We start from the raw sequence: 26,982 nt of genomic DNA, 5'->3' as shown, positions 1-26,982 counted from the left end.
GGGCTCCGTCTGCACACCCAGAGCCAAATCCACACCCCCAGCCCTCAGCATCCCCCCCGGTCTCCATGCAAACAGGACAGCTCTGTGTGCATCTCCATGCAAGGAGCAAAGCCCTGGAGGAGACGGCAAGCTCCTCTTGGTGCATGGGCTCAGACCCACGATATTCCTGCTGCTTTCAGGCAGCAGGAAATGCATTCCTGAGGGGTGAAGCAGGCACACTGGGAAAGCAGAGAGGGAGCAGGTCCTGCCTGCTGCGGGGATTTCAGCGTTGCATCACGTGCTGGCATCACTAGGTGAAACAACACAGGTTGGTGGCTCGGCGCTTCCCGGCCAACTGCTGCAGTGTCTTGCCAGATGAAAACATAGGAATGTGGGAAGTATGGTGCAGAACGGCCCCGTGCTCTGTTATTCCTGTCTGGATTGTTCCTTAGAGGGCTCGATGGGTGGGGCTCCCATGGCATTGCTTTGCTTTTGCAGTGGGGTATTGCCCAACGCTGTTTGGGATGGTGGAAGTTGGCTTTTGAGGGGTCTTGGTTGGGTTCCCTAAGGAAGCACCAGCAAAACCACAGATTCGTGGATTTGTTGAGGCCAGAAAAGACCTCTGAGATCCCCAAGCCCAAGCCCAACCCATCCCACTGTGCCCACTGACCACATCCCTCAGTACCTCATCCCCACCGTTCCTGAACACCCCCAGGGACAGTGCCCCTCCACTCCCTGGGCAGCTGTGCCACTGCCCAACCATCCTTTTGGAGAAGAAATATTCCCTAACACCCAACCCAACCCTTCCAGTGCACTGTGAGCCCACCACCTCTTGTCCTATTTCCATGCACGGACACAAATAAATCAGGCACAGTGGAGCAGGGCTGGGAGCCAGGGGAGAAGCAGGTCCTGCTTTGTAGGACAGGCAGATGGAGGTGACTATTGCAGCCTGGTTTCATGCAGATATACCACGGGAAGAAAGGGATAAACAACCTGCTTTGCAACACAGATATTCAGTGCCTAATTCGGGGTTTCTGGCTGATTTCCCCTCTGGCTGTGCTGAACCTGCCGCTCCAGGCTCAGCGCAAAGCGAGGTCAGCAAACTTATTTAGGTGTTGCACAAACAAAATGCGAAACCTCATCGCCTGAAAAAGAACCCATTTCCCTCCTGACAAGGTCATGCTCCCTACAAATGCTCCTTTGTGCCTCTTCCAGTGGATGTGGGTCGGTCCCTTGGGGCTCCTTTTCCTTGAGTGCTGAAATAGCCATCCCACAGCCTTGCTCGGGTGGAGCCAGGTGATTATTTTTAGCTGCCCCCTGTATTTTATGTTCAATTGGGAAAATCCAGCCACCGAGACTGACCTGTTCCTGTAACACAGCCACTCCTGCACTGTCACACTCTGCCACTCGGCCTCCAAGCACTCCCCGGATCATATCCTTTATTTCCAGGCTGATGCTTAGAGGTTTTAATAGGGAAGTCCTGAGGGATCCAGGGAGAAAGATTCCCAACAAACGCTTGGATTCCCCTGTCCCAGCTCTTTGACCTTTGGCCACCGGCTGACAACACAAAAGGAGCAAGCCATTAAAAGTTCCCTTGGGTTATTTTCCTTTTTCTGTGCCCTATAAGCACACCATGCCAGTGCTGGACCAACGTGGGAGGATTTGGATAAATGTGGACGATTCGTCCCAAAGCAGAAATGGGAGAAGTCTTGACTGGAAGCAGTTTGTTCAATAAAGGTCTTTTCTTCTCATTTTTGACTTGAGATAATGACAGCTTTATGGCTTTGCTGTGGTTGTCCCTCCGGTAGCGTTATTCAGGATGCTGGAAGTGCACTGATGAGTTTCAAAGCAGAGGACCAAAAAAGCTCTGGAGGAGTGATTGAATCATGAAAAAAAGATCAAAGGAGTGAACTCTCATTAGTGTTAACATAAAGTGCACAAGTCCTTCCAGGAACTTCAAAGGGAGAAGCTGTAGAGATGAAATGTGGCTGTAGAATGAAAATCCTCCATCTCTCTTGGCCAATGAGACAGAGAGCTCGAGTGATGCAGATGATGTCCACTGGGGAGAGTGTGCGGTGGTCTGGAGGGACCACGGGGAGCTCAGGTGACGTGCACAGAGTGAGCTGGGAGAAAGCAAAATGAAGGCAGGAGAGTCAGAGAATCAGGACAGAGCCATGGGACAGCCTCTGTAGGGCAATCCCATTGGTGGGAACCAAGTCAAAGCTTTACAGAACCGAGCTGTGCCTGGGGGCACACGCTTCCTTCCCGTCTTGCATTTCTCCCCCACTCTGCCCATCCTTTTGGGGGGGAAGGATTTCACTAACAAGCTCAGGGACGGGTGCACTAATTGGGCAGCCTGTGGGATGCTGCTGCCTTCAGCTCACTGGAGAGGAAAGGAGCCTGACAGAAAAGCGATCACATTCATACCCTCAAGTGGGCACTGGTTTCCTGAAAGGGAAGGCAAGAGAAAGTGATTTTCTTCCTGCAAAACCTACAACCACCCACGGGAACACGGTCTTCTCACAGAGCTCTGAGTGCTCTCGCAGCAGATGGAGCTTTTACCTACAACAGCTTCTGGGAAAGCTTCAGAGAAGGGTTGTTTTTTAAAGCAGATCCCTTTGGCAACGCTGGGACCCCGATGGGATGCCCATCCAGCCCATCATCCTTTTCGCTGTGACAGACTGAGGTACGATTGCTTCAGTTGGAGATGCATTATTTTCCCTTAAGAGCCATTCAGGATGTTATTGTTCTCATCAGCCATAATGAAGAGCCTTTCAGCACCTCTGGGAACCTAACGGGTAGAGCACGACACCCTCAAAAAGCTCAACTGGTCCAACTGGTGACACTTCACGAGGCAGGTGGAGCCCAAATCTCTTTAAGAAACACTTGCTGGTGTGGAATTTCCAGAGAAACAAAGAACTGTTCTGCACCAGGCAGTGCACGTGCTTGTTTAGACAAGTGTTGGTGTTCCTACATGAAATCTACGTGAGAGGCAGTCAGGCAGGCTGCAGCACGACTGTGACATCGAGAAGAATGTGATTTCACCAACCAAGCACCTCCACAGGACTCCAGCAGCCAAAGCAATTGCAGCATTCCCGTGTCATGCTGTCTCTAACAGAACGACGTGGTTTGAGGACCCGCAGTCCAGCACGGTGCTTGGGAAGCTCACCAGTTATTCTGTGTGCTGGCATGAGCATGGATGTGCTCACCAGGGCTCCAGAGAGGCTGAGACCCAGGTGGCAAGCACTGAGATGCAAGCAAAGCTGGGTGCTGCAGACCCATGTGCAAGTGAGTGATGAAAAATGGGGTTTTGCAGTGGAAACGAGACAAATTACCTGCCAACCTCTGTATTTCAAACACACCCAGGGCACTTCTAAGGAAAGCTGGGGGTGCATTGTTCATATTTCCCATGAAACAGGACTGACTTCCTCATCAGATACGGGAAGCATAGGCCAGCAGGGCAACAGCTGCCAGCAGCTCCCCACATGGGCAATGCAGAAGGAGAAGGATCATTGCTTCCCCTGGGACGTGGACAGTGAGGAAGCAGGACCTCCATCACACAGGGCTTGCCTGGTGCCACACAGAATTGCTGCTTTGGTGTCCCACCATGAAATCATCGCATCCACTGAGCTGCTTGCACGTGGCTGGGTTTCACTCAGCTGGGCTGCGCTTAGCATAGAGCCTAAGTGAGAACATCTGATGCTGGACACGAGACCAAACCACAGCTCACTTGGAATCATAGCATTATTAAGGTTGGAAAAGACCACTAGGACCACTGAATCCAACCATCAACCCATCCCCATCATGTCCACTCACAAAACCACGGAATCACTGAGATCGGAAGAGACCTCCAAAGACATCAAGTCCAACCCCAACCCATCCCCATCACGTCTGCTCACAGGATCATGAAGATTGGAGAAGACCTCTAAGGTCACCGAGTCCAACCGTTGACCCTCCCCCACTGTGCCCGTACACCACAGCGTGTTCGTGTGCAGTGCTGCAGGGACCACCCGCAGACCCCCCCCTACCTCTTTTGGCATTTCCTTTGGGAAGAAGAAATAAGGCACTGCGGCCACGGCCACGAGGCTGGCTGCCACCAGGAAGCCGAGCCACCAGGCACCGACCCACCGCGGGTCTCTGTTGGTCAGCTGGACCTCATCTGCAACACAAAGAGATGGAGCGGTGTTTCCAAGTCCCACAGTGTGACAAAGGGGTGGTGCTGAGTTGGCACAGCCCCCCATGATAACAGGGGGCTCCGTAGAGGAGGTTCCCACCCTGGGGACCGTTGGTGTGAGCAGCATTTGCCTGAAGGCATACTAAATAAGCGTGCAGCTGATAATGAATTAGGAGAAGTGGTTGACTCACACAGGGGTAGAGAAGCCCTGCAGAGAGATCTCAACAAATTAAAGGGATGGGTAATCACCAACGGCAGGAAGGGTCAGAGTGAGTGTTAGGGGAAAGGTTCTGCCCCAAAGAGCAGTGGGCACGGCCCCGAGCTGCTGGAGCTCAGGGAGGGCTGGGACAGTGCTCTCAGCCACGGGGTTAAGGTTTGGGTGGTGCGGGGTCAGGAGCTGAGCTTGCTGCTCTTCGTGGGTCCTCTCCAACTCAGGATATCCCATGGTTCTGTAGAAGCACAGAATTATCAAGGTTGGAAAAGATCTCCAAAGGTCACCTAGTCCGACCATCCACCTCCCACTAACATTTCCCCACTACACCACATCCCACAGTGCAACATTTAACCCCATGCCGTGCTACCACATCCTGGAACCACAGAACGGTTTGGAGGGGACGTTAGCTCCAACTCTGTACTGTGGGCAGGACTGCCATCCACACAACCAGGTTGCCCAGGGCCCCATCTCATCTCAGCCCTCAGCAACACAGCACGAACTGGGATGGCTGGCTGAGCAGGGCTGCCCTCACCCACCTCCAGACACTTTGTCGATGTCGACGTAGAAACGCAGCATGCCAGAGCCCAGCATGAAGCCCACCCCTGGCCCAACGACGGTCAAGGAGAACAGGATGCCTGCAGGGAAGAGAGCAGAGAGGGGCTCAGCCCCGTGCAAAGGGACCGTGGGGACAGGAGGTGGCTCCCACCACACCTGCCCCACCGTGGGCTGTTTGCCAGCAGCTTTTCACTTCTCTCCTATTGAGAGCTGTCCTACCCGTGGAGATAACAACCTCACACTTTCCAGGCTCCTTGTGGAGGAAAAGTTTTGCAAAGCTCAAATGTTTCCTGCTACGTTTCTCCAGCCTCCTAGGTGAGCTGAAACGCCCATGGTGAACAAGATGTGCCCTTTGACATCAGAAATCTAGACATCATCATGCCACTTTCATATTCAGTGCTGCAATTTACTGCCTGTCCTTTGCAGGGTGAAGGTGATAACAGTTATCAGCAAACCCTTCTATGTGAATTGCTGAAGTAAACAATAAACACACTGAAGTTTCCACTCCCATTCTTTTCAACAAACTTCTAAGGTCTGGAGCAGCATTTAGAAACGCAGGATAGATTGAGTTGGATGGATGATCCCACCCCCACAGTGCACGGGGACACCCACAGCTCCATCGGGTGCTCAGAGTTTCATCCAGCCTCACCTTGGCTGTCTCCAGGGATGGGTTATCCATGGTATGGTGCCTCCAGACAGCAGTGATCTGCTTTTGAGCTATCCTCGCAGGCCTATCCAGCCCAAAATACAGATAATAGTTGCCACTTGAAGGACCAGAGTGGACCATCTCATCCATCCCACCACCACGAGACATCCCTCATGTGCATCTGCCCTCACCATCCTCCAGCACACACTGCGACTGAAGGATGCCTGCCCACCCTCCAGATGGCTGACCCTGCTGCTTTAGCTTCCTATCATTTTCCCTATCCCTAAAAAAGAATATCCCAACCTCTCCTCTAAATCGCCTTTTCCAGCACACCTGGTCCACCTGCTCTTGCTGCAGAGGGTTAATTCTGCTTTTCCCTCTATCCACCACAGCCCCAGCCTCACCCAAGTAGAGGGGGGAGTTCCTCTCGCTGGCAAAGTCGTCGATGTAGGAGATCCCAAAGGGCTGGATGGGGACACCACCGATGCCCAGCAGCACCTGGGCAATGAACATGACGAGGAGGACCTCGTGGTTCTCCCTGGCAGCGTGGGGGGCACAGATGGAGTCGCTGAGGTTCCCAGAGGAGCCCACCCCCTTGGGTTGGCACAGGTCGGTGGTGTTGCTGAACACACCTGTGGGGGACAAGAGAGGGTCTAAGGGTTGGTCAGGAGAAAGGAGGAGAGCAGCATGAGTGATTTGGGTCGGAAGGGACCTTAACGATCATCTTAATTCCAACCCGCCTGCAGTGGGCAGGAAGAACAGAAATAAAACACTGTAGGGGAGGTGTTTATAGCAGGTTGTTCATGGTTATATCCCAAATCACCTCCAAATCCAAGTGCTTGACACAGGGCCATCCACACCAGCCACTCCTGAACCTGTAGTTAATTGTTTCCCAAACACCATTAGCCCCAAAGCCCTGTGTGCAGCTGTGAATTATTCACCTATTCCACCTTCCTTTGGTGCCCATAGCTGAGCAAACCAGCTGCTCTCCGATGAGCCAGAGAAAAGGCATTCATTGGAGGCTCCTACAGGATTTGCTGGAGCTTCATGGCAGGACTTCATAGAACCGTTTGAGTTGGAAGGGACTCATGAAGGTCACCTGGTCCCACTCTGCTGCAATGCACGGGGACACCCACAACTCCATCAGTGCTCAGAGCCCCATCCCCTGGCCTCAGGGGTCTGCAGGGATGGGGCACCACCGCCTCTCAGGGAACGTGGGGTGGTGTCACAAGACAGATATCTTCTCCCTTCTTTCTTTTCATCCCATTCCTTCACCTTCTTCCAGGAAGAACTTCCCAATTCCACCCTGAGCCTGTTCTCTGTGTATCTGCCTGTTTCTCACAAGAGACTGACTTCTGGATGGGGACTAGAACCTCAAAAAGTCCTGCTCTGAGATGGCTCAGCTGCACGTGGGCAGGAAGGGGGATACCCCACGAGCAGGAGATGGGGGTGAAGCTGCTGCTTACCCACTGCAGATGACATTTCACCCCCTCTGCCATCCCCACTCCTTTTTACAACCTCTCCTATTTCCCATAAAAAGCTTCATGGGTCAATGTACACCGTGCCTTATCTCGGCAGTGAAAATGAAAGCAAGGGAACAGCTGATGTGAGTGAGGTCGGTTCGGTGCAATTGATAGAAGATGAGAGCCCTGATGTCTGGGGAAGATCTTCCTGCTGCCTGGCTGCAGCATGGAGCTGCAGGGGACAAGGGGACCCAGGCGTCGTGCTGGTCCTCACCCCCTTCTCTTCAGCTCCAGCCTACAAACTGTCTCCTGGCTCTGCTTCCCCATGGGCAGCTGTTACCTTTGGGCACTGAGATGGTTTCATTCACTCGTTAAAACTCCTGAAGTCAAACCTCGAGCAGCTTGCAGCTGCTGATACCTCAAGAGAACATCATTTCTTTTCTCTGTCCCAAAAGGCATAAAATAAGTTTCCTGGAGCACCTACTGGCCACAGACTGGTCGTACTCGTAGGGTCCTGTGATGAAGTGAGGGAGGGACATGAGGAACCCGGCCAAGGAGACGAGGATGGCACCGCAGCCGATGAAGCGGGGCCGGTGCACGCGGCTCCCGAAGTAGCTTATGAAGACAATCAGCAGCGTGTTCCCCACCTGCAGCAGGACACAAAGCCAGGGGTCTCAAAAACACCAGGAGAGGAGCGTGGGGGGAGCGTGGATGAGAGAAGTGCGCAGGGCTCACCTCGTTGAAGGACGCGAGGAGCCCCGAGGTCTTGCTGGAGAGGCCGTAGCGTTTCTCGATGGTTGAGATGGAGCTCTTCAGGTAGCTGGAGACCAGGAGCTGGGAGAGCTGCAGCAGCCCGTGGCAGAACACAAAGAACTGCCGACACAAAAAGAGAGCACCAGGCACTGTTACTGTGAGCTGCAACGCTGCAAGAAAAGCATCTGAGCAACTCCTACGCTAGGAGCATGGTTATGGAACACAAACCAGCCAGCGTGGGCTCAGGAAAACCAGGTCCTGCTTGACCAATCTCGCCTCCTTTTATGACTGCTTGACCCAGATGATGCAAATCTTTAGGGAAGCGGCTGAGGGAACCAGGGTGGTTTAGTTTGGAGAAGAAGAGGCCCAGGGGAGTCCTCATTGTCCTCTTGGCAGGAGGTTACGCTGAGGTGGGGGATGGCCTCTTCTCCCACGTAACAGCAATAGGATGAGAGGTGATGGTGTAAGCTGCACTAGTGGAGGCTCAGGTTGGATATTAGGAGAAATTTCTACCCCAGTGAGTGGTTGAGCATTGGCACAGGCTGCCCAGGGAGGTGAAGGGATCACCATCCCTGGAGGTGTTCAGGAACCATGGGGATGTGGCACTGAGAGATGTGGTCAGTGGGCATGGTGAGGCTGTCTTGGGCTTGAGCCTGGGGATCTGAGAGGTCTTCTCCAGCCCTAATGGCTCTACGAAACATTAGCCCTGCTCCTGCCAGCAGTGGTCTTCTGAAGTTAAACCTCCACCATTAAGTAGTTCTCTGCCCAAAATGAGCAGTGCTTGTAAGGAGAGTGCAGTTTCTTCAGCAGATAAGTGGCTTTGGACCAAAAAATCCTTTCACTTGGTCTGCTGTTGATTGTGTAGGCCCTGACCTGAGGTCTGGAGGAGAAGCAGAGGTTGTGCAACCCCTCCCACACCCAGCCAGCCCAGCCTCAGCAGACACCCCAGTGCTGGCAGGAGACCCGGGATGGGACTGAGCCCTTCCAAACACCACAACCAGCAGCTCCTCTAGAGAAAGTCAGGAGAAGGTCAGGGAGGGGAATTCAGACCTTCAGTTTCCCCTGTCTGTCTGTTTGTTTGGGTTTTTTTAGCTCTTGATAAGATTTGGATGCTGCTGGAAAATGGGATGGCTCTTCTTCATTTCCAGTAGGAAAATCTGGCAAAGACTGCCAGCATCCCAGAACAAAACGCTGACCCCATCACCTCCCAAATTTGGGACGTATCTGCGATGTGTGCACAGCTGCACCAATGAACTTGTGCTTGAGGCCTCCTGCTCCTCACACAGAAGCATTTCTCCACCACCAAATGAACCATCCCAGGATAGACAGAGACTCCCTACACCTCCCTGCAGAGTACTCAGCAAAGGGAATGAAGTGGTGGCCAGTCTCTTTCCCTGCTGCCACGTTGCTGCAAGCAGGGGTTTGGTTCTGTCCCAGCAGTGAGGTCTGTGCCTGCAATGGAAGCAGGCTGGGGGAAATCTCTGGTGCCAATGTCACAGCAAAAGCAGCTAGAAGTCATCCTGCATACACCCTGATCACCCAGAGCAAGGAGATTTCACCAAAAACAAGGGGGTTTCACCAAGAAACAAGGGAACTCTGACAAAAACAAGAGAGTTCTATCCTGAACAAGAGGACTTCAGCCAAAGCAAGGAGGGTTTTAAATAAAAAGGATGGAGGGTTCACTGAAAAAGAAGGGGGGGAGTTAAAAAAAAACACAAAAAAAGAAAGAAAGGAAAGGGGAGTTCAGCAAAAGTGAGGGGGGTCACCAAAAACATGGGGATTTCAGACAAAAAAAAAGGGAGGATTTCAACCCAAACAAGAGAATTTCACCAAAAAGAAAGGGTATTTCAATGCGAACAAAGGGGGTTCAATTTAAACAATAGGGTTTCAAACAAAAGAAGGGGTTTCCACAAAAATAATGGTGGTTTTTATTTTTTTTTAAACCAAAAAGGAGGGAGTTTCACCCCAAATGGTAATAGTTCCCTGAACTCAGCTTCCTATTTTGGGGGGAAACATGACCCTGGTCAATGACACGTAGGCAGCACACTGCAATCCAGAGGACATGAGTGCTGGAGGTCCCTGATCTGCTCGGAATCTTGGGATGAAAGCATCTCCTTGGGACTTCCCAATGACAGAGAGGAATATATACTCATGGGAGAACAAAACCCAGAACTGGAAGAAGGATCCCAGGGAGGGAGCAGGAGCAGTGGGAGATCTGCAAAGGCATCTGGGAAATCTGCAAAAGCAAAGGGAAGGAAACTCAGCAGAGCACGGCTTCCTGAGATCAAGATATCGATAGCGGCTTGGGTCTTTCATTAAACATTTCAGCCTCTTTTCTTTGGCACAAGATTTTCATAAAATGTTAGCAATCAAAGGCTGAGAAGGAAGGAGCAAGCAAACGCAAAGACCACTGCCCAGATTTTCTCCAACTTCTGCAGTGAAGAAGGGAAAACATCGCAGTAAAACTCAGTTATTTGCAAAATCTGGAAGCACTTCTGCACCTTCCATTCCTTCACAGTGGTGATTTGATTTTCTTGGGTAACAAAGTGGGACCAGGTCTCCTTGTGCTCCTCAGGGAGTCACTGCCCAGACCACAGGGCATCGTTAGGCTGGGGATTATTTTTGTGAACAAATAAACAATCAGTGGGTAATTGCTGGTGTCTGATTCCCAGTTTGCACCATTGCAGTTGTGTCTCGGAGCAACGTCTGCCATGGGGTTCCAATGGGGGCTCACTGGAGGTCCCATTGGTCTCTTTCCCTTTGGGGCAGACCATCAGAGCTGGACACGTGATGATACCTTACAGTTTTCTCAGCTAGAGCAGGGAGACAGGATGTGAAACAAGGGCTCTATCCTACCTCTCTGTGCCATTTAGTTATTTTAGACCATGCCTAGACTTGGGACCAGTGGGATAAAGTGGCCTGGGTCAGATGAGCAACGTGGCAATGAAGTTGAAACCCTCTAGATTTATTGTTTTAGGAGCTCAGGAAACCTCCCTATTTCAATGTATATGAAATATGGCTGAGTGGCAACCCTCCTGCTGCCTAAAGCCATCCTCAGAAGCCGCCCTGTCAGCCCATGGAACTGCAGCTCCTCATGCACTGAGCATCTCCCCCATCTACAGCAGAGTTAGAACCAGAACCACAGGCTCACAGAACTGGGTTTACAGAATCACAGAGTCATTTCATTTGGAAAAGACCACCAAGATCATCAGGTCCATAGAATCATGAGAACCACAAGGTTGGGAAGGACCTACAAGATCATCCAGTCCACCCATTCCCATCGCCACCACGAGCTACTAAACTATATCTCATAGCTCCTCTTGAACATGGCCAGGGATGTCAACTCCACCACCTTCGTGGGCAGGCCATTCCAACCCCAACCCATCCCCTCCGTGCCCACTCATAGAATCATAGATCATAGAATCATAGATCTAGATCATCAAGTCCAACTGTCAGCCCATGAGTTGGGAAGAAGACCACTGGACACGAGGTGGGTGTGCAAGCATGTGACCCTGGTGCTTGACAGCTTGGACAGGCCTCCCAGAGCGACCCCAAAGGAAGCTGTTTGGCATCTCCTCCCTGTTAAGGTCCAAGCCACACACTCACATGCCCTGCCTTATGAATTGGCAGTGTGCTAACGACTTGGAAACTCCAAACGAGCATTTGCGTAGGCTGAGGAGGAAGGAAGGGAGAGGCTTTTTAAGTGCAATTTTTATAAACACTTGATGCCTCCCAAATGCCTCCTCTGCAGGAAACACCTTGGAGGAGGCAGGACCTGAAGGTAAGCACTATCCTGGAAGCTCAGGGAGAGGCTGAGCAAGATGGAGCCTCATCAGGGACCACGGAGCTGGGCCACCACCACATCCAGCACTGGGTCTGCAGTGAGGGTCAGACTGTACCTAGGACATCTGCCCGGAGCAAAGTAGAAGTCCTCTGCTGGTGGGTTGGAACTAGATGATGGGTTGGAACCGGATGATCTTTATACCCCCTTCCAATCTAAACCATTCTAGGATTTCCGACGCACAACCCAGCGTCTACACACCTCCAGTACCAGGATGATATCATGGAATCATATGGGATCCCAGAATAGGCTTAGGTTGGAGGAGTCCTTGAAGTCCATTTAGGTTCAATCCTCCTGCCATGGGGTGGCTGCCCCCCACCAGATCAGGCTGCCCATGACCCATCCGTAACCGTTCCCAAGACAGAGCCCTGGAGGACACCACTTGTCCACCTGGAGCCATTGACCACAACCCTCTCACAACCACTGTGACCATCCAACCAACTCTTTGTCCACAAAATAGTCTACTTTTCAAACCCAAACCACTTAGTGGTAATGATGTGGTGCGGGACCATGTCAAAGGCCTTGAACACATCCAGGTAGGCAACATCAGTTGTCCTTCCTTTGTCCACCAATGCCGTCCCTTCATCTCAGAAGACCAGGCCCCAGATTGTCCTCCCTTCTGCAAAGTTCTCAGCAGTGCTTCTCTACAGTCGTGGGCTCTTGGAGATTCTCAGTATTTCTCTTTATATTTCTGAAGGACACCACAGGAACTCTGTGGTTCCCCCTCTACGAAGCCTTGCATCGTGCTGGTTCAGTATGAGTGCTCCTACTCTGCACTCATAGGGGAATACAGAAATGCAGCCAACTCTAAACAGGCAGTAAAATGTACGACTGGGGTCTGAACACCAATATCATCCCTTTCAGTAGTCCAGCTCTTACAAAGCTTCGATTGTGTTTTCCAGTTTAACTGCAACCCGCTGCACAGAACTGGGCACAAGGCTCCAGCACTGATCTGAACAACTGGTAACAGAGCATGGAACAAGGGCAGCTCTGGTTTGCTTTTCAAGCAAGGCACGGAGCAGAAGGCATCAAGGGCTGAAGCCAGGGTCGGGTGCACCATGGAAAGATGGGCAGTCCATGCACTCAGCTCTTTGCCGGGTTGTTGGAGTCATGATGAGACACTGGACTTCAACAGAGACATCAGCTGACCTGACTTTATCTCTCCTGATATTATCTATCCCAACGTTATCCATGCTGATGCACTACAGGAATTCCTGTCAGGTATCTTTATGGGTTCATGGCCCATCAGCCTAGGGAGCATTCTCTGGGAGGACAGCTTGAGTCGCCCCTCTCCATCCCATTTGGACACACAGCAATTAGTTTTCATGCCCCCAGCTGATAATAAAAAATTGCCTTCCTCAGCCACTTCCGAAGCACGAATTGCATTGTGCAATTGTTTTGTGTTTCTGGAAGAACCGTTCAAGCACTGGAATTAAAGTTGTCTTCTACAAGGAAGTCATCTGCTCATTTAGAAACTGCTCAGGGAGACAGAACTTCTTGAAAAGCAAAAAACAAAAATAAAATGAGGTTTGGGGAAAATATCACGTGCTGATTATGGTTGTGTACTTGGAGGCAGGCATGGCCAGCTGTGCTGGAGGGGTGAGAAGATGACCTTCGTCCATTCAGTGTACAACACAGAGTTGGAAGAGGTGTTGCTCTTTTTGGTCGTGCCTGGCCGTGGCTTTGGTGAGATTGGCCCAAAGACAGTGAAGGATTGGTCAGGGCTTCCCTGCTCAGCTTTCCATGCAGAAATCCAGCTGTATGGTATCTATGAGGAACGTGGGTGCCTCCTCCCAATGCTCCCACCTGAATCCCTCACTTTCAGCCCTTCTTGGGGTGAGCTCCAAACACCCCCCATTATAATTCCTGCAAACATCACTATTTTGAGAGCTGCTCAGGTCCAACCTGCAGCACCCTGAGAGCCTCCTGAGCAGCTGCCCTCACGGATGTCTCACTCAGCAAAACGCATGTTGGTTTTGCCCACAGACCTGTGCTGACTTTGCACCCCAGTGGCTTTCATCGATGGAGTTTTGAACCACTTTAAGATATCTTTGTAAGGAAAAATCGATGGGGTTTTATATTTAATGATATTCATGCTGGCACGTGGAAAAGAGAACTGCAGGGACTGGAAAGAGGGTGGGGGAGAAAGCTCAGGAATGAGTGCCTCCATCCCATGCATTTCTGGTGACCCTCTGCCTCTGTGACTCTGAGCTCACTTTGCCACCTGCAAAGGATGAGGGGATTAAATTCACCCACATTTGTTAAAAAAAATCCACAAACCTAAACAAATCTTCCCCACTAAAACCGCAGAGAACTCTTACACCTTGAACACCTGACTCTTTTCCTCTACGGCCTGCTGAGACTCTGCTATTGGCTTCCAGCTACACTGCTGGTAGCATTAAATCAAATAACTTTAATTGAGGATGTACAGCAGTCCCGAGTCCAACAGAGTGTTGCTTTTCCATAGGACTTTGAAGAAGCAAGCTCTGTACAACTGGCTCTGGCTTACATTAAAATTAAATTAGAAGACACTTCACCAAGTCAATACCATCCCTGCAGAGTCAATGGAAGTGCCTCCCATTTATCCACCCAAGACCCTCAGCACCGGTCCTCTCCTGTTCTTTAAAAGATCATGTTGGGATTGATGATTTGGGGATAGATGATGTCAGGATAGATAACATCCTCGTCTCCCTGTTTAAAGGGTGTCTTTTGAAGGCTGATCCACACAAGCTCAATGACACGCTCCACTGAATGGAGAAATTGCTGTCCAGCTGCTACTTGGTTTTGGTTGTCTGCTTCTTTGGGCATGGAAGAAAAGAGCTTGAAACCTCCAAACTTTGTAGAAAAAAGAGGTGGAAATATGATCTGATGATTGCTGAGCAAATGCTTTCTTCCTGCAAGGCGGTGGTCGATGTTGATTACTGTGTCCAATTCACAGATGTTTTTTATCTCAGCCTTTATGCCTTTTTCCCTTTTGAGCGTTGCTGCTCTGTCCATTGCCTTCACCAACCAAATCTTCTCCAGTGGTACCTTGTACTCCCCACATTTCTTCCTAGCTTTGAGAAGGAGCCTTCCACCTGGCTCCCCCACGGCTCAGCCCTACGGGTGCTCCAGCACAGAGCAAACCACTCACAGACACTGACTTCTGGAGATCCTCCAAGGGGTTTGGCATGGCCTGGGCCCAGCAGAGCTCCTGGGGAAGATGTGGAGGAGCCACCTCATTGTGTGTCCTGGAATGTGGGACAGCCCAAATACCCAACAGCAAAACTCAGAGCTGGCTGAATCCACAAGGGTCACTGCAGGGTGGGTGGCCTGAGTCATTGCTTGGGAATAAATGCAAACAGCAGCAGGATTTAAGCCAACGAGAGGCCTACATTCCTGTAGGAATAAGCAGCAATCCTATTAATGCTTTCTGCAGGAAGCTATGCTTCCCCAGGCCAGCAAAACCAAAGGGTTTACAGAAAGCAGGAGGCATTTACCTTGATGCTGAGGAATGGGTTCCTGCAGAGTGCTTTCCGGGTCCTATCCGGGCAGCTGCTCTTCGTATTGGTGCTTGTCATTCTGTCAGGTCTGCTTTTGTCCTCCTGCCAAAATAAATCATGTGGCACAAAGCTAAGTGCTCTGTCAGAATCTGCCTTGCTCAGCACAGCAAAATCTTGTCATGCTTTGCAAACGCCCACGGAACCGGCACGTGGTCATCATATTAATTATTCTCGGTTTCCATTTCTTTTAGCATTGTATTTCTGCAAAAAAAAAAAAAAGCAGCATGCAAAACACAGCACACTCATCCCCGGGGTGTACGAGAGGTTCAGAATTACTGATTATTTCACTTGAAAGCAACAAGGCACCAACTGCGTGAGGAGGGAAAGCTGGGGCCTGGTATTCCTGAATTCCAGTCATATCAGAGTGTGGAATCGTAGAACAACAGAATGGTTGGGTTGGAAGGGACCTTAAGGATCACAGAACCATAGAATAAATTGGGTTGGGTTGGGTGTGTTGGAAGGACTGGGTTGGAAGGGATCTTAAGGATCCAGAACCATAGAATGGGTTGGATGGGGTGGATTGGGTGGGTTGGAAGGATTGGGTTGGAAGGGTTCTTAAGCATCACAGAACCATGGACTGTGTTGGGTTGGAAGGGACATTAAAGACCGTAGAACCATGGAATGGTTGGGTAGAAAGGGATCTTAAATATCAAAGAACCATAGAATGAGTTGGGTAAGGTTGGTTTGGGTTGGGCTGGAAGGGTCTATAAAGACCGTAGAACTGTGGAATATGTTGTGTTGGAAAAGACCACTAAGACCATCTGGTTCCACCATCAACCCGTCACCACCATGACCGCTCCTTCAATCATAAAGGCTGGAAAAGACCTCGAAGATCCCCAACTCCAACCCCAACTCATCCCACCATGCCCCACCTACACCCCGTGCCTGGGCCAAACCACACGGTGTAGAGTTTCTCCAGCCTCAAGTCGCACCTGGGAGGTCTGGATTGGATCTCAGGAAGAATTTCCTCAAGGAGTGGGTGGTCAGGGGCTGCCCAGGGCAATGGTGGAGCCCCCATCCCTGAAGGGTTTAAGAGACTCGTGGATGTGGCACTGAGGGACGAGGTTTGGTGATGGGCCTGTGCCACACCTGGAAGCATCACCTGCTTCCTGGCTCCACAACCATCTCATCTAAACTGCATCAAGAAATGCAAATCCACAGCCACCCCTCCCTACACCCCTGCCCTCCCTCCCTACACCTGTCTCTGTCCTCCCCTCTCTCTGCAGTGAGTGATGGGCTTGGGTTTATAGCAGGGTTGGGTTTTTAGTGCCCAGACTTCCTGAGCAGGAAGCTCCTGCATTGTCTGCGGGCGTGCTAAACCCATTAGGCTGCAGCGAGTTGTTCAGCACACCCTAATAGACGTTTCCATCTTGTTGTCTGCAAGCTCTGCAACAAACGGGGCAAAGGGCTTTGCGTTATTATTTGGTATAGTTGTATTTCCCCCGAGATGAGAAGCGAAGGAGTGGGTATGGTAACCTCCAACAAATTAACAAACACATCGGTTGAAGCGCTGGCTTAATTGTGGTGTGCAAAGCCCTTAAGTGCGAGAAGTAAATTCCAGACTGCTCGCTTGCCGGCTCCTTGGCCTCCTCTGCAAAAAGCAATCGCTGAGATTATTGCTACAACAGGATCGATAGAGTAAATCGGATCGTAAATTAAAGCTTCCACCAAAAGCTCCCTCCGAACCCCTGGAGAGCACAGGCAGTGCAGGAGCAGAAGCACCCGCCTGGCTGCAGAGCACAGCGCCCGACATGGCCCGTCTGGTGAATTACTGACAACAAAATGCTTTATCTTTTGGCTGCTGGAGCTGCACCACCGAAGGGGCACTCTGGACAGAGCTGCAAAGAGCAAATCCTGAGGCCTGGAGGAGCAGTTGTGTGGATGCACGGCCGTGGCTTGGTCTGTGCCACCATGCACGCCTGTGGGCATCGCCGTATTCCCTTGGGGTGACCCCTCCTGAGACCCCGAATGCTGCAGGCTTACAGAGGGAAACCTGCCGTGTTTAGACGCTGCTCACGCACGATTAACCTTTGAGAATAAAACCAAAAAGCAGAAGCAGCGCTTTGAACCGGCGCTGAGGGCAATGAGCGGTTCAGAGGATAAGGCTCAATTAGTGAACCCGCCTTGCCTGGCACGCAGCGCTCCTGCACGGGGGTGGCAAATGCCAGGAGGCAAACCCACATCAGGGTGAGGGGAGAGGAGAGCAAAAATGGCAGAAAGCAGAGGGCTGCTCCTTGCCACTCTGAGGGCTCTTGCAGCTGCAGGGGATGAGCGAGCACCTTCCTAGAAAAGCGTTTTGCAAGGCATGGTGCAAGCACTGCCACCAAAGCAAACAGCCCCGGGTCTGCCCGCGGTGCTGGCAGAGGCTGTGCGTGCAGAGCTGTTTACAAACACAGCCATCCCACGACCTCAGCGAGGTTCTGTTTGCACAACCTGACACATTTATGCCGTGAGCTGAAATGAGTGCCACACCGTGCTGCCAGAGACCAGCAGTGCTGCAGCTGCTCCTGTGCCACCACGTGCGTTCCCACCCCCAGTGCAAGCCAGAGCTGCTGCATCTCACAGGGGTGTTTCCTGCACCTTTCCTCCCCCAGAAGACAGGAGCATGCGATGAGTTTGCTTAGGGAGGGGACGAGCAGGTCTGAGGCTGCACATCCTCCAGCTGACTCTGCTCCAGCTGTGAGCATTTGTCCTCAGAGTCCTATTTTTCCCCTGGGTCACTGCGTCCTTCGGGAGGTGGTGGGGATGGAGGTGCACGGTGCTGAGCCTGGATGTGCCACTTCCACACCAACAGGTGCTGTAAGGTACCACCATTCATGACAGCCCTGCTCCTTGACACCACTGCGTGGTGCCACCCCGACCCACTCCTGCAAACATAACCCCATTGCAATGTCTTTACTGAACACAGAGGACTCCTGTGAGCAAAACAAGGGGAAGCATGCACTGGGTTCAGCTTTGGAAAATAACAGTGAGTATAATACAGCAAAGCAAACCCCCACAGGGAAACCTCGTGGCAACAAATACTCCGCTATTCGTCTTCTTTCTGCGGGATTTCTCAGTAATTCCCACTCGGCGGTGGTAAAATGGGAGCAGTGTGTGTGTGTGTGGACGAGTCCCTGTGTTAACTGGGAAACCGGTGAGGGAAGAGGCTGAGAGGATGCTCTGTAGTGCAGCAGAAGGAGCAGAGTCATAGAATGTCATTACAGTTGGATAAAAGCCTCCAAGATATCAATGGAGCAGTCAATCCATTTCCATCACGGCCCAGTCATGGAGTCATAGGACTGTGGAACAGTGACCTCCAAGATTCCCAAACCCAACCCCCTGACCACGACCCACAGTTCAGGAACTCCTTAGGGATGGTGACTCCCCCACCCCCTGGGCAGCTGTGCCACTGCATTACCAACAGATGCTGTGAACATGTCATTCCCCCATTGGAACAAGACAGAGAGAGGGGACAGATGTATGGTTACACCCCAAAGTTGCAACCAGGCAAAAAGAGTGGGACCAGCCCAGCTCGGTGTCTGTTCGAAATGGGATGTGTCAGAGAAGTGGCACAGAAGAGGGAAAAAAAGAAAGTGAAAATGGGATCAGCCCAACTCAGCAGCACTTCGAACTGGGACGACACATGGCTGAGTACACGCAAGCAAAGTGAAAGGAAATCTGCTAAAGAGAAGTGCGAAGCTTAGAGGAAGAAAACCGGTGTTGGAACCCACGAGATGTGACAATGGGTGGCGAAGGGACCACACCAACCCCAGCTCCTCCGCCCCAGGATTGGGTGTATTGCACAGGAGACAGCACAGAGCCAAGAGGAGCGATGGCAAGCCCTGCGGGCCGAGACATCCCATTGGATTGCATTACCCCTCAGCAGTCCTGAAGTCCTCACTGCAGCATGTCACCCTCCACGCCACCCCAAAATCTGGGGGGGGGGGAGTCTGTCTGTCCATTCACCTCCAGCAGGGACATTGCACCACGTCTGCAGTTGGCAAAGACTATTTGCAGCCACAGATCAGAGAACAAGTTTAGTCAACACGTTGCCTGAAAGCTTACAGGGAACACCTAAATATGCAAAGCCAAAACCCTGTCTGATCCCTGGTGAGACCTTGAGCTGAAGTGCACTCCCACTCGTAAAACTGACAGCACAAACAATCGCAGAGTTCTCGCAGCTGCAAGGACAGGAGCTCTGAGCAAGGCTTTGCTTTGCAGGAGCGTCCTGAGATGGGAAGCAGCGAGAGTGTGGGGGCAGGGGGGGCTTCAGGGGTCCTGATCCAAACCTGATGTGTTATAACCCAATCCTGGTGGGATCTGACCCAAACCAAATGGGTCCTAACTCAACCCGATGGGTCCTGACCCAACCCAAATGGGTCCTAACTCAACCCGATGGGTCCTGACCCAACCCTGGTGGATTCTGACCAGACCCTGATGAGTCCCGACCCAACCCTGATGGATTCTGACCCAACCCAAATGGATCCTAACAACCTGATGGGCCCTGACCAAATCTGATGTGTTATAACCCAACCCTGGTGGGTTCTGACCCAACCCAAATGGGTCCTAACTCAATCTGACGGGTCCTGTTTCAACCCTGGTGGATTCTGACCGGACCCTGATGGGTCCTGACCCAACTCTGCTGGATTCTGACCCAATTTGATGGGTTCTGGCCCAACCCTGGTGGCTGCAGATCCTGTGGAAGTGATCCCTGTGAGGGATGGCTGTGATTGCCCAATTCTCAGCCTCGTTGCTGATGTCCTTTGCTGAGATAGGAGAGCTCATCTGTCTCTGCTCCCTCTGCAGCCTCTGCATTTCCTTCCTTTTGTTATCCTGTGCTTTCCCCTCTTGTGGGCAAATCCACCTTGGCCCACGCAACTCCACCGCTCTTGCTCCTGAGGACAGCGGTGGTGATAACTACGGCCACAAAAGTCCCAGCAGGACAGTCCCTGCTCTGAACAGATGTTGATGGAGTGACATCCATCCTCGGAAATTGACCCTCCAAATGGTCCCATTTTTCATGGATGAGCTCTCAGAGCATCACAGCTCTTTGGGAGACTGCAGTAGGAATTGCTCGGGGTTAAGCAGTGACAAAGGGATAGATCAGAGGGAATGTGAAAGGAAATGCTGCTACACAGAACAGGGAACTGAGAGTGGGGCTGAGGAGAAGTGAGCGCAAAATGTCCCCAGCCAGTGAAAGATGCTGAGTGAGGCTGGTTATAAATACCAGGAGGAACGCCACGGGTACGAGAGATGGTGATGCTAAGAGGGAATGATGGGACAAGGAGCCAGGGGGGTGATGGCAAAGGGCAGCCACAGCGGCTGGCAGCACTGGTAGTGCTAGATCGTGCAGCATCAGTGGTGGGCTTTGCAATGAGCCCTAGGGAGCCCAATCTGTCTCCTTTGACCCACAAATTAGGATCACAGAATCATCAAGGCTGGAAAAGACCTTGAAGATCCCCAAGTCCAACCCCGACCCATCACCACCATGCCCACCCCTACAATCATAGACTCATTAAAGTTGGAAAAGACCTCGAAGATCCCCAAGTCCAACCCCGACCCATCACCACCATGCCCACCTCTACAATCATAGACTCATTAAAGTTGGAAAAGACCTCAAAGATCCCCAAGTCCAACCCCGACCCATCACCACCATGCCCACCTCTACAATCATAGACTCATTAAAGTTGGAAAAGACCTCAAAGATCCCCAAGTCCAACCCCGACCCATCACCACCATGCCCACCTCTACAATCATAGACTCATTAAAGTTGGAAAAGACCTCGAAGATCCCCAAGTCCAACCCCGACCCATCACCACCATGCCCACCCCTACAATCATAGACTCATTAAAGTTGGAAAAGACCTCGAAGATCCCCAAGTCCAACCCCGACCCATCACCACCATGCCCACCCCTACAATCATAGACTCATTAAAGTTGGAAAAGACCTCGAAGATCCCCAAGTCCAACCCCGACCCATCACCACCATGCCCTCTGGCCCCACCAGGGGAGGTTTGGACTGGATCTCAGGAAGAATGCTGTCATGGAGAGAGCAGCCAAGCATTGGGATGTGCTGCCTGGGGAAGTGGAGCTCCCATCCTTGGATTATTGAAGAGATGTATGAAGGTTGCACGGATGGACAGGTTTGGCGATGGGCTGGTGGTTGGATTTGGTCACCTTGAAGGTCTTTTCCAACTGAGAACCACGTTCCTGCCTGGCTGCTTCCAGAGCACAACAGGTTTTCAGCCCAAACCCATCTCCCCCACGGGTCTCTTGTGGCTGTGCTGCTTCTGGCACCCCACTGCAGCAGGAGGAGGGGGATCATGCCACCACTCAGCGCCCATCTTCCATTAATGGATGGGTGCAGAAAGCCTCCGTCGTTAGAGACATTGCTTCTTTCCTTTTTGCTGCTTTTTGAACTCCCTTTGGAAGAAGATCTGGGAACATCTGCACCACTCAGATGGATCAGCAAAGCCCAGCGAGGGAGGAAATGGTCATCTGGAAGCCCCCAGACCTCAGCAGCTGCAGCCACACCTGGAGCTGCATCTCAAACCAATCCCATCCTGATTTCTCCTGGAGGACCACAGCAGTCGAATCAGGTTTCAAGCCAGCAATTCCCTGCACTGCCCTGCAGCATCGTAACACTGCTGTCTCCTTTTCTTTCTCACAATCAACATTTTGAGGTCATGAGATGGACCACGAGCCCCCTCCCCCAGCCACGTTCTCAGGCTGACATTTAGCAAGTGGGGTGTGTGAAAGGTGTAAGGGTGGGGGGAAAACGGGGACCTGGGGAGCAAGGAGAGCAGGACACAGCCCAACCAAATCACAGCAAGTTATGGGGGGCTGCATTTTGGGGTGGCAAAGCAGATGGGAGTCACTAGTGGGCTCAACCCACGGGCACAGCAGCTGAAAAATGTCCCTTCTGATGCTTTTCACCTCTGTGACAATTTCTATCTGAGCACCACACACCGGTGCAGGGGCAGAGAGTGAAAAGACCATAGTCTTGACATTTCTGCAGGTATCTGATAATGTCAAAAAATAAAAAATAGAAATAAAAAAGCCTGTTGGAGCAAATCCATACAGCTCGTCCTGGTGGTGAGAAATCATGTCCTGATGGGAGCTGGGATGAAGGATCACGCGGTGCAGCGGCAGCGAGCTGCCCTGCAGGGATGCTGCAGGGCCCTATCACACGCAGCCGTGGGATGCTGCGTAGATGTGGATGCTGACAGCTCCTGGAGAAGCTCAGCTCTGCCCTGCCTGCTCTGCTGGGCTGCCTTCCTGCTGCCTGCTGCTCACACCCAGCTCTGAGCTGCTCCATTTGCAGCCATTTCCCATTGCACTGTGGAGCACTGAGAGCAGCAGTGCATGGCCGGGCTTGGGCAAGAAGCTGTGGGACCTGAGAGTGTCCTGGTCCACAGGTCCCACCCAGGTGTCCTGCTCCACACTCCCCACCCACTTCTCAGCTCCATGTATCCCCAGAGAGGCCACCAAACCGACCAGCAAAGCCCCCAGCCAAACCCCCAGCCTGGGGACCCCTGTGCTTTGGGTTGTGTCGCTGGGTCACCTGATGTGGAGACCCCTGGCACGCTGCTCTGTGGGGAGCAGAGGGGTTTTGTTTGGGATTTGCTGGCTGGAGAAAGCCCACAGCGCTGCTGCTGATGCACGCTGCTCCTGCTGTACCCAGGTGGGACAGGAGCGAGGAGGGACTGTGCCCTTCCAGCACCCGAGCGCCTGGTGGAGAGCACCACGTGCCTCCCGAGCAAAGGGAAACCCAATAAAACACAGCAATAAGAGGTTGCACAGCTCCTATAGATGGGCAGAGAACAGCTCTGTCCCCGGGGTGGGACATTGCTCCTCCGTGTGTCCCCACAGCCTCCAGGAACCTGCGGTGGGGCACAGATCCTTCCACCAGCAGTATTTTATTTGCTTTAGTTTTCAGAGTGGGAGAGCTCAGAGTGGCTCGGACGCTTTGCAGGAGTGGATACAATGCCTCCACCATCTGCACACCCCAGGAGACGCGTGCTTCACCCCGAAACCAAACCCAGCAGGGTCCCAACACCACTGCTGGACGCAGGCAGAGCACCGAAGGCTCTGCAGAGATGTAAGTGCTCTTTGCAACCATCGCCTCCCTGCAGAGCTGCCCCATCACATCGCCCTCCCCCCACACCTCCCCGCTTCGCTCCGAGCACTGATCCCATCAGCAACCGTTGCAGGGCAGAGCAGAGGGGTTCTTCCCAGCAGCGAAGAAGTGGCATCCACAAATGTCACCACCCCAACAGGGGGTAATTGCCCCCAAAGCCATCGAAACGTGGGGTGAAGGGAGGCATTCCCATAGGCAAAGGGGGACGAAGGAGCCCGGCAGCCTCGAGGGGCAGGAAACCTTGCTGCTGTGTTGGAAAGAGCGGACTGAAATAAGCAAGCAGAGCAGAGAGGAAGCGACCCAGGCGTGTGCCGAAGTCCCCTTGCAGGACGGGACCCTTGGCAGTCACTGCCTTTTGGTTTTGATCGCTTTTGGCTTTCTCTGGCTGCTGGAAATATCCAGCCGAGCTGTGCGAAAGAAGGCAGCGAGCGAAGCGGAGTGACACACTCACGGTTGCAGGATCCAATCACCCCGTCCCGGTCCCAGGAGCAAAACTTTTCTTCTGGCAGAGCCTCCGGGGCCATTCGGTGCTTTTCCTTTCCCAGCCCAGAGGTGGAGCTTCGGCTCGGTGCGACGTTAACCCCAACTTTTGCAATCGTCTCTTTTGACGGGATTTGATTTTCCTTCCTGCATTCCACGAAAAAAAAATAAGGAAAACCAAACCGAATTTGTGGTTTGCTGATGGGGGGGGGGGAGGGGTTTGCAGGCTGTGTGCACGGTGCTGTTGCTCACCAGGCTTTGCTTTTTCCCCCTTGCTCCATTCCCCTCTGTGCAAGGCTGCATCCCTCGTAGCATTTTTCGGTCCGAATATTTCTGTGTTTGACACTGCAGAGGGGTTTCTCCCTTTGGATCCCGCTGGATGGGGATGGTGGTAGGTGGGCACTGGGGATCTCTTCTCCTTTCTTAAATCCAGAGGACACACTGGATAATGAATGTCAAATGACCCTTTGCTTTGCTTGACAACCCCGAGAGGTGATCCTGTTGGGACTGCGTGCCATAAAACACCCCCAGCGCGTGTTGTGCACGCTCATCGTGTGTGCACTTTTGCAAGTGCACCTCTCAGCCTTCCTAAAAGTCATCGGTGTGCAGCTGGAGCTGGGGCTGCTGCACTGGTGTGCCCCCAGCAGCTTCAGAGCCCTGCAGGATGCAGCCATCCCTTTTCCAGCTCGGTCAAAATGGGGAACCCGTTCTCTTCCCATCCCCAAAACCAAAAGATGGAAACCCCAAAGGGGGGGGGGGGGGCAGGAATGGTGCAGCTCAGCTTTCCTCCTGGGGTCCAAGGGATTGCCCACAGGGTGCAATGGGCTCTGGATGTCCCCAAAGCAGGCAATGTCTGCCGTCTGTGAGTGAGCTCATTAAGCAATAATTAAACTCTCAGCAGGGGACGGCCAAATCTTTGCCCAAGCCACCCTGAGCCGTCCCCCGAACAGAGCTGCACCGCACAGATAATGAACTGCAGAGAAATTGAACTCCATCGGCTCCCACAGACTCAGCTGCGTCCCAGGAGGGAGTGATTCCACCTGAAAACGAAAAGTTTAATTAATAATTACGGCAGCTTAAGTCCTTTCCTTCCGGAGAGGCTTTGCAGAGCCCACCCAGGACCCGTACAGCGTGCCGATTTGGGGGCCGAATGTGGGGTTTTGGGGTCCACGGGGGAGGTGACGGCCCAGCAGAGCGAGGAGATGCAGCAGAGGGTCCTCGGGGCCTTCGGTCGGCCCCATCTTGCACGAAGGAAGAGCACCATCTATCGGCTCCTCTTCCCAATTCCTCGCCGCAGATGCCCGGATCGTGCTCCTCCGTGTCCCCATCTGCAATGCCCCCATAGGGCGCAAGGAGGTGTCAGCATCTGCGGCACAGATGTTGGGCCAAACCCCATCCAGCGGAGGCGAAGACCGAAGAGTCCGAGCTCGTGGTTCCCTTTTCTGCCTCTTGAGCAAGAGTCTTTCCTTCCCGTCCTAAAGAAGGAGGAATCTCAGGGCTGTGCAATGCAGTCCTTGTTACCCAGACGATTAAATCCTTCCTCACATCCTTCTGTCGCAGCGGAGGAGGGAATTTTCCGAGTGGAAGTTGGACTGGAATTCAAATTCTTATGAATGAGCGGTGCCACAGAGAGCAAACGGGGACAGAGCAGTTTCAACATCCACGGCAACAGGAGGGAATCTGCAAAGGGAAAGGAGGGGAGAAGCAAAAGGAAGGGGAAAAGTGCAATGTTTCCATCTCTGTTCTTGGGAAACGTCCCCAGGGCGTCAGCTCTGTTTGCGGCTGTTGGGGGACAGCGTTGCCATGAGCGGTGCCTTCGGTCTGGGGAAGTCTTTCAAAAGAGGAGAAATGTTTTGGCGTATAACTTGAGCAGCAAATATAAAACTGATGAAAAATCACAGGACTGTAGGGGTGGGAAGCAACGGGACTCTGCACCACCGATCAGAACTCAATAAATACATCACCGATGCAGAAAAATCGAGTGTTGTCTGCTATTAGCAAACGAAGCATGAGGAGTGCAGTGTGGGAATGTGTGCTTTGCATGCAGCACAACGCAATTCCTCTTCACTCAGTGGGGCCCAAGCAAGACAGCAGGCTGAGCAAGACATCCACTCATTGAATCAATCATCAAATCAAGGAATGGATGAAGCACTGAATCGTCAAATCAACGGATCGTCAAATCTTTGAATCACCGAATTATTGAATCATTGAATAACTGAACAGAGAATCAAAGAATCAGAGAATCAGAGATCCGCTGAATTGCTGACCCACTCAATCAACAAATTGAATCAGCAAACCTTTAAATCAGAGAATCATTGAACCACTGAATCATTGAATCACCAAATCAATGGATCATCGAATCACCAAATCATTGGATCATTGAATTATTGAATTATTGAACCAGAGAATCAGAATGGTATTGAATCACTGAACTGTTGAGTCAACAAATCATTGAATCAGAGAATCGTTGAGTCACCAGATCATCAAATCATTGAATCGTTGAATTGTTGAATTATGTAATCGTTGTTTTGTTGAATCACTGAATAATTGAATCGTCAAATCATTGAATCGTAGAATCTGAGAATCATTGAGGAGCTGCCACCTTTGTGGCAGAGCAGGGGATTGGGGCGTCACTTCCCTTCTCCCATGGAAAAATCCATCCCTCTCGTGACTGGATAATGTAGTGGTGCGTTGTTAGAGTTAGGGCAGCCTGGTTAGTTTGAGGTTGGACTCGATGATCTGGAAGGTCTTTTCCAACCTAAGCAATTCTATGATTCTATGATTGAATCACCGAATCAAGGAATCGCTGAATTATTGAATCAGAGAATGGTTGAGTCATCAAAACAAGGAACCATTGAAGCGCTGAGTCAGCAAATCAACAGATCATGGATTGAATCATCGAATCAGAGAATCATTGAATCATGTAATCATTGATTCATCGAGCCATTGACACAGTTAATCAAATCAGAGAATCATTGCATCAGAGAATCGTCAGATCATGTAATTATTGATTCATTCATTCGTTGGATCGTTGAATCACTGAATCATCGATTCGTTGATTCATCCAATCATTGAGTCATAGAGTCCTAGAATCATCAAGTCACCGTATTTTCGACCCCCCACGCTCATCAAGCCCTGTGTCAACCTATCCCCACCGTTCCCTCCACGCAGGCTCGTAATGAGCCTTAATTGCTCCTAATGACCCGAATGCCAA

At 51.8% G+C, this 26,982-nt stretch overlaps 1 protein-coding gene across 2 annotated transcripts in view; it reads right to left on the bottom strand.

Moving 5' to 3' along the window:
- SLCO2B1 (solute carrier organic anion transporter family member 2B1) overlaps nucleotides 1-23,804 on the bottom strand; it is a 37,011-nt gene extending 13,207 nt beyond the window's left edge. The window contains exons 1-7 of one of the 2 annotated variants that reach the window (XM_065745811.1): nucleotides 23,759-23,804; nucleotides 15,105-15,209; nucleotides 7,767-7,904; nucleotides 7,516-7,678; nucleotides 5,973-6,200; nucleotides 4,904-5,002; nucleotides 4,008-4,138 (exon numbers count right to left, since the gene is read on the bottom strand). In XM_065745811.1, the coding sequence (XP_065601883.1) occupies nucleotides 4,008-4,138; nucleotides 4,904-5,002; nucleotides 5,973-6,200; nucleotides 7,516-7,678; nucleotides 7,767-7,904; nucleotides 15,105-15,185 (840 nt within the window). In that variant the 5' untranslated portion in view covers nucleotides 15,186-15,209; nucleotides 23,759-23,804. The other variant, XM_065745812.1, reaches the window with a different exon arrangement.
- Between the last annotated feature and the right edge of the window lie 3,178 nt (nucleotides 23,805-26,982).

This window comes from Cyrtonyx montezumae, unplaced genomic scaffold (genome assembly GCF_038088225.1).
Source record: "Cyrtonyx montezumae isolate F1298 unplaced genomic scaffold, pur_monq_1.0 scaffold_37, whole genome shotgun sequence".
Taxonomy (NCBI): domain Eukaryota; kingdom Metazoa; phylum Chordata; class Aves; order Galliformes; family Odontophoridae; genus Cyrtonyx; species Cyrtonyx montezumae.
This window is presented reverse-complemented; position numbering and strand designations above follow the sequence as displayed.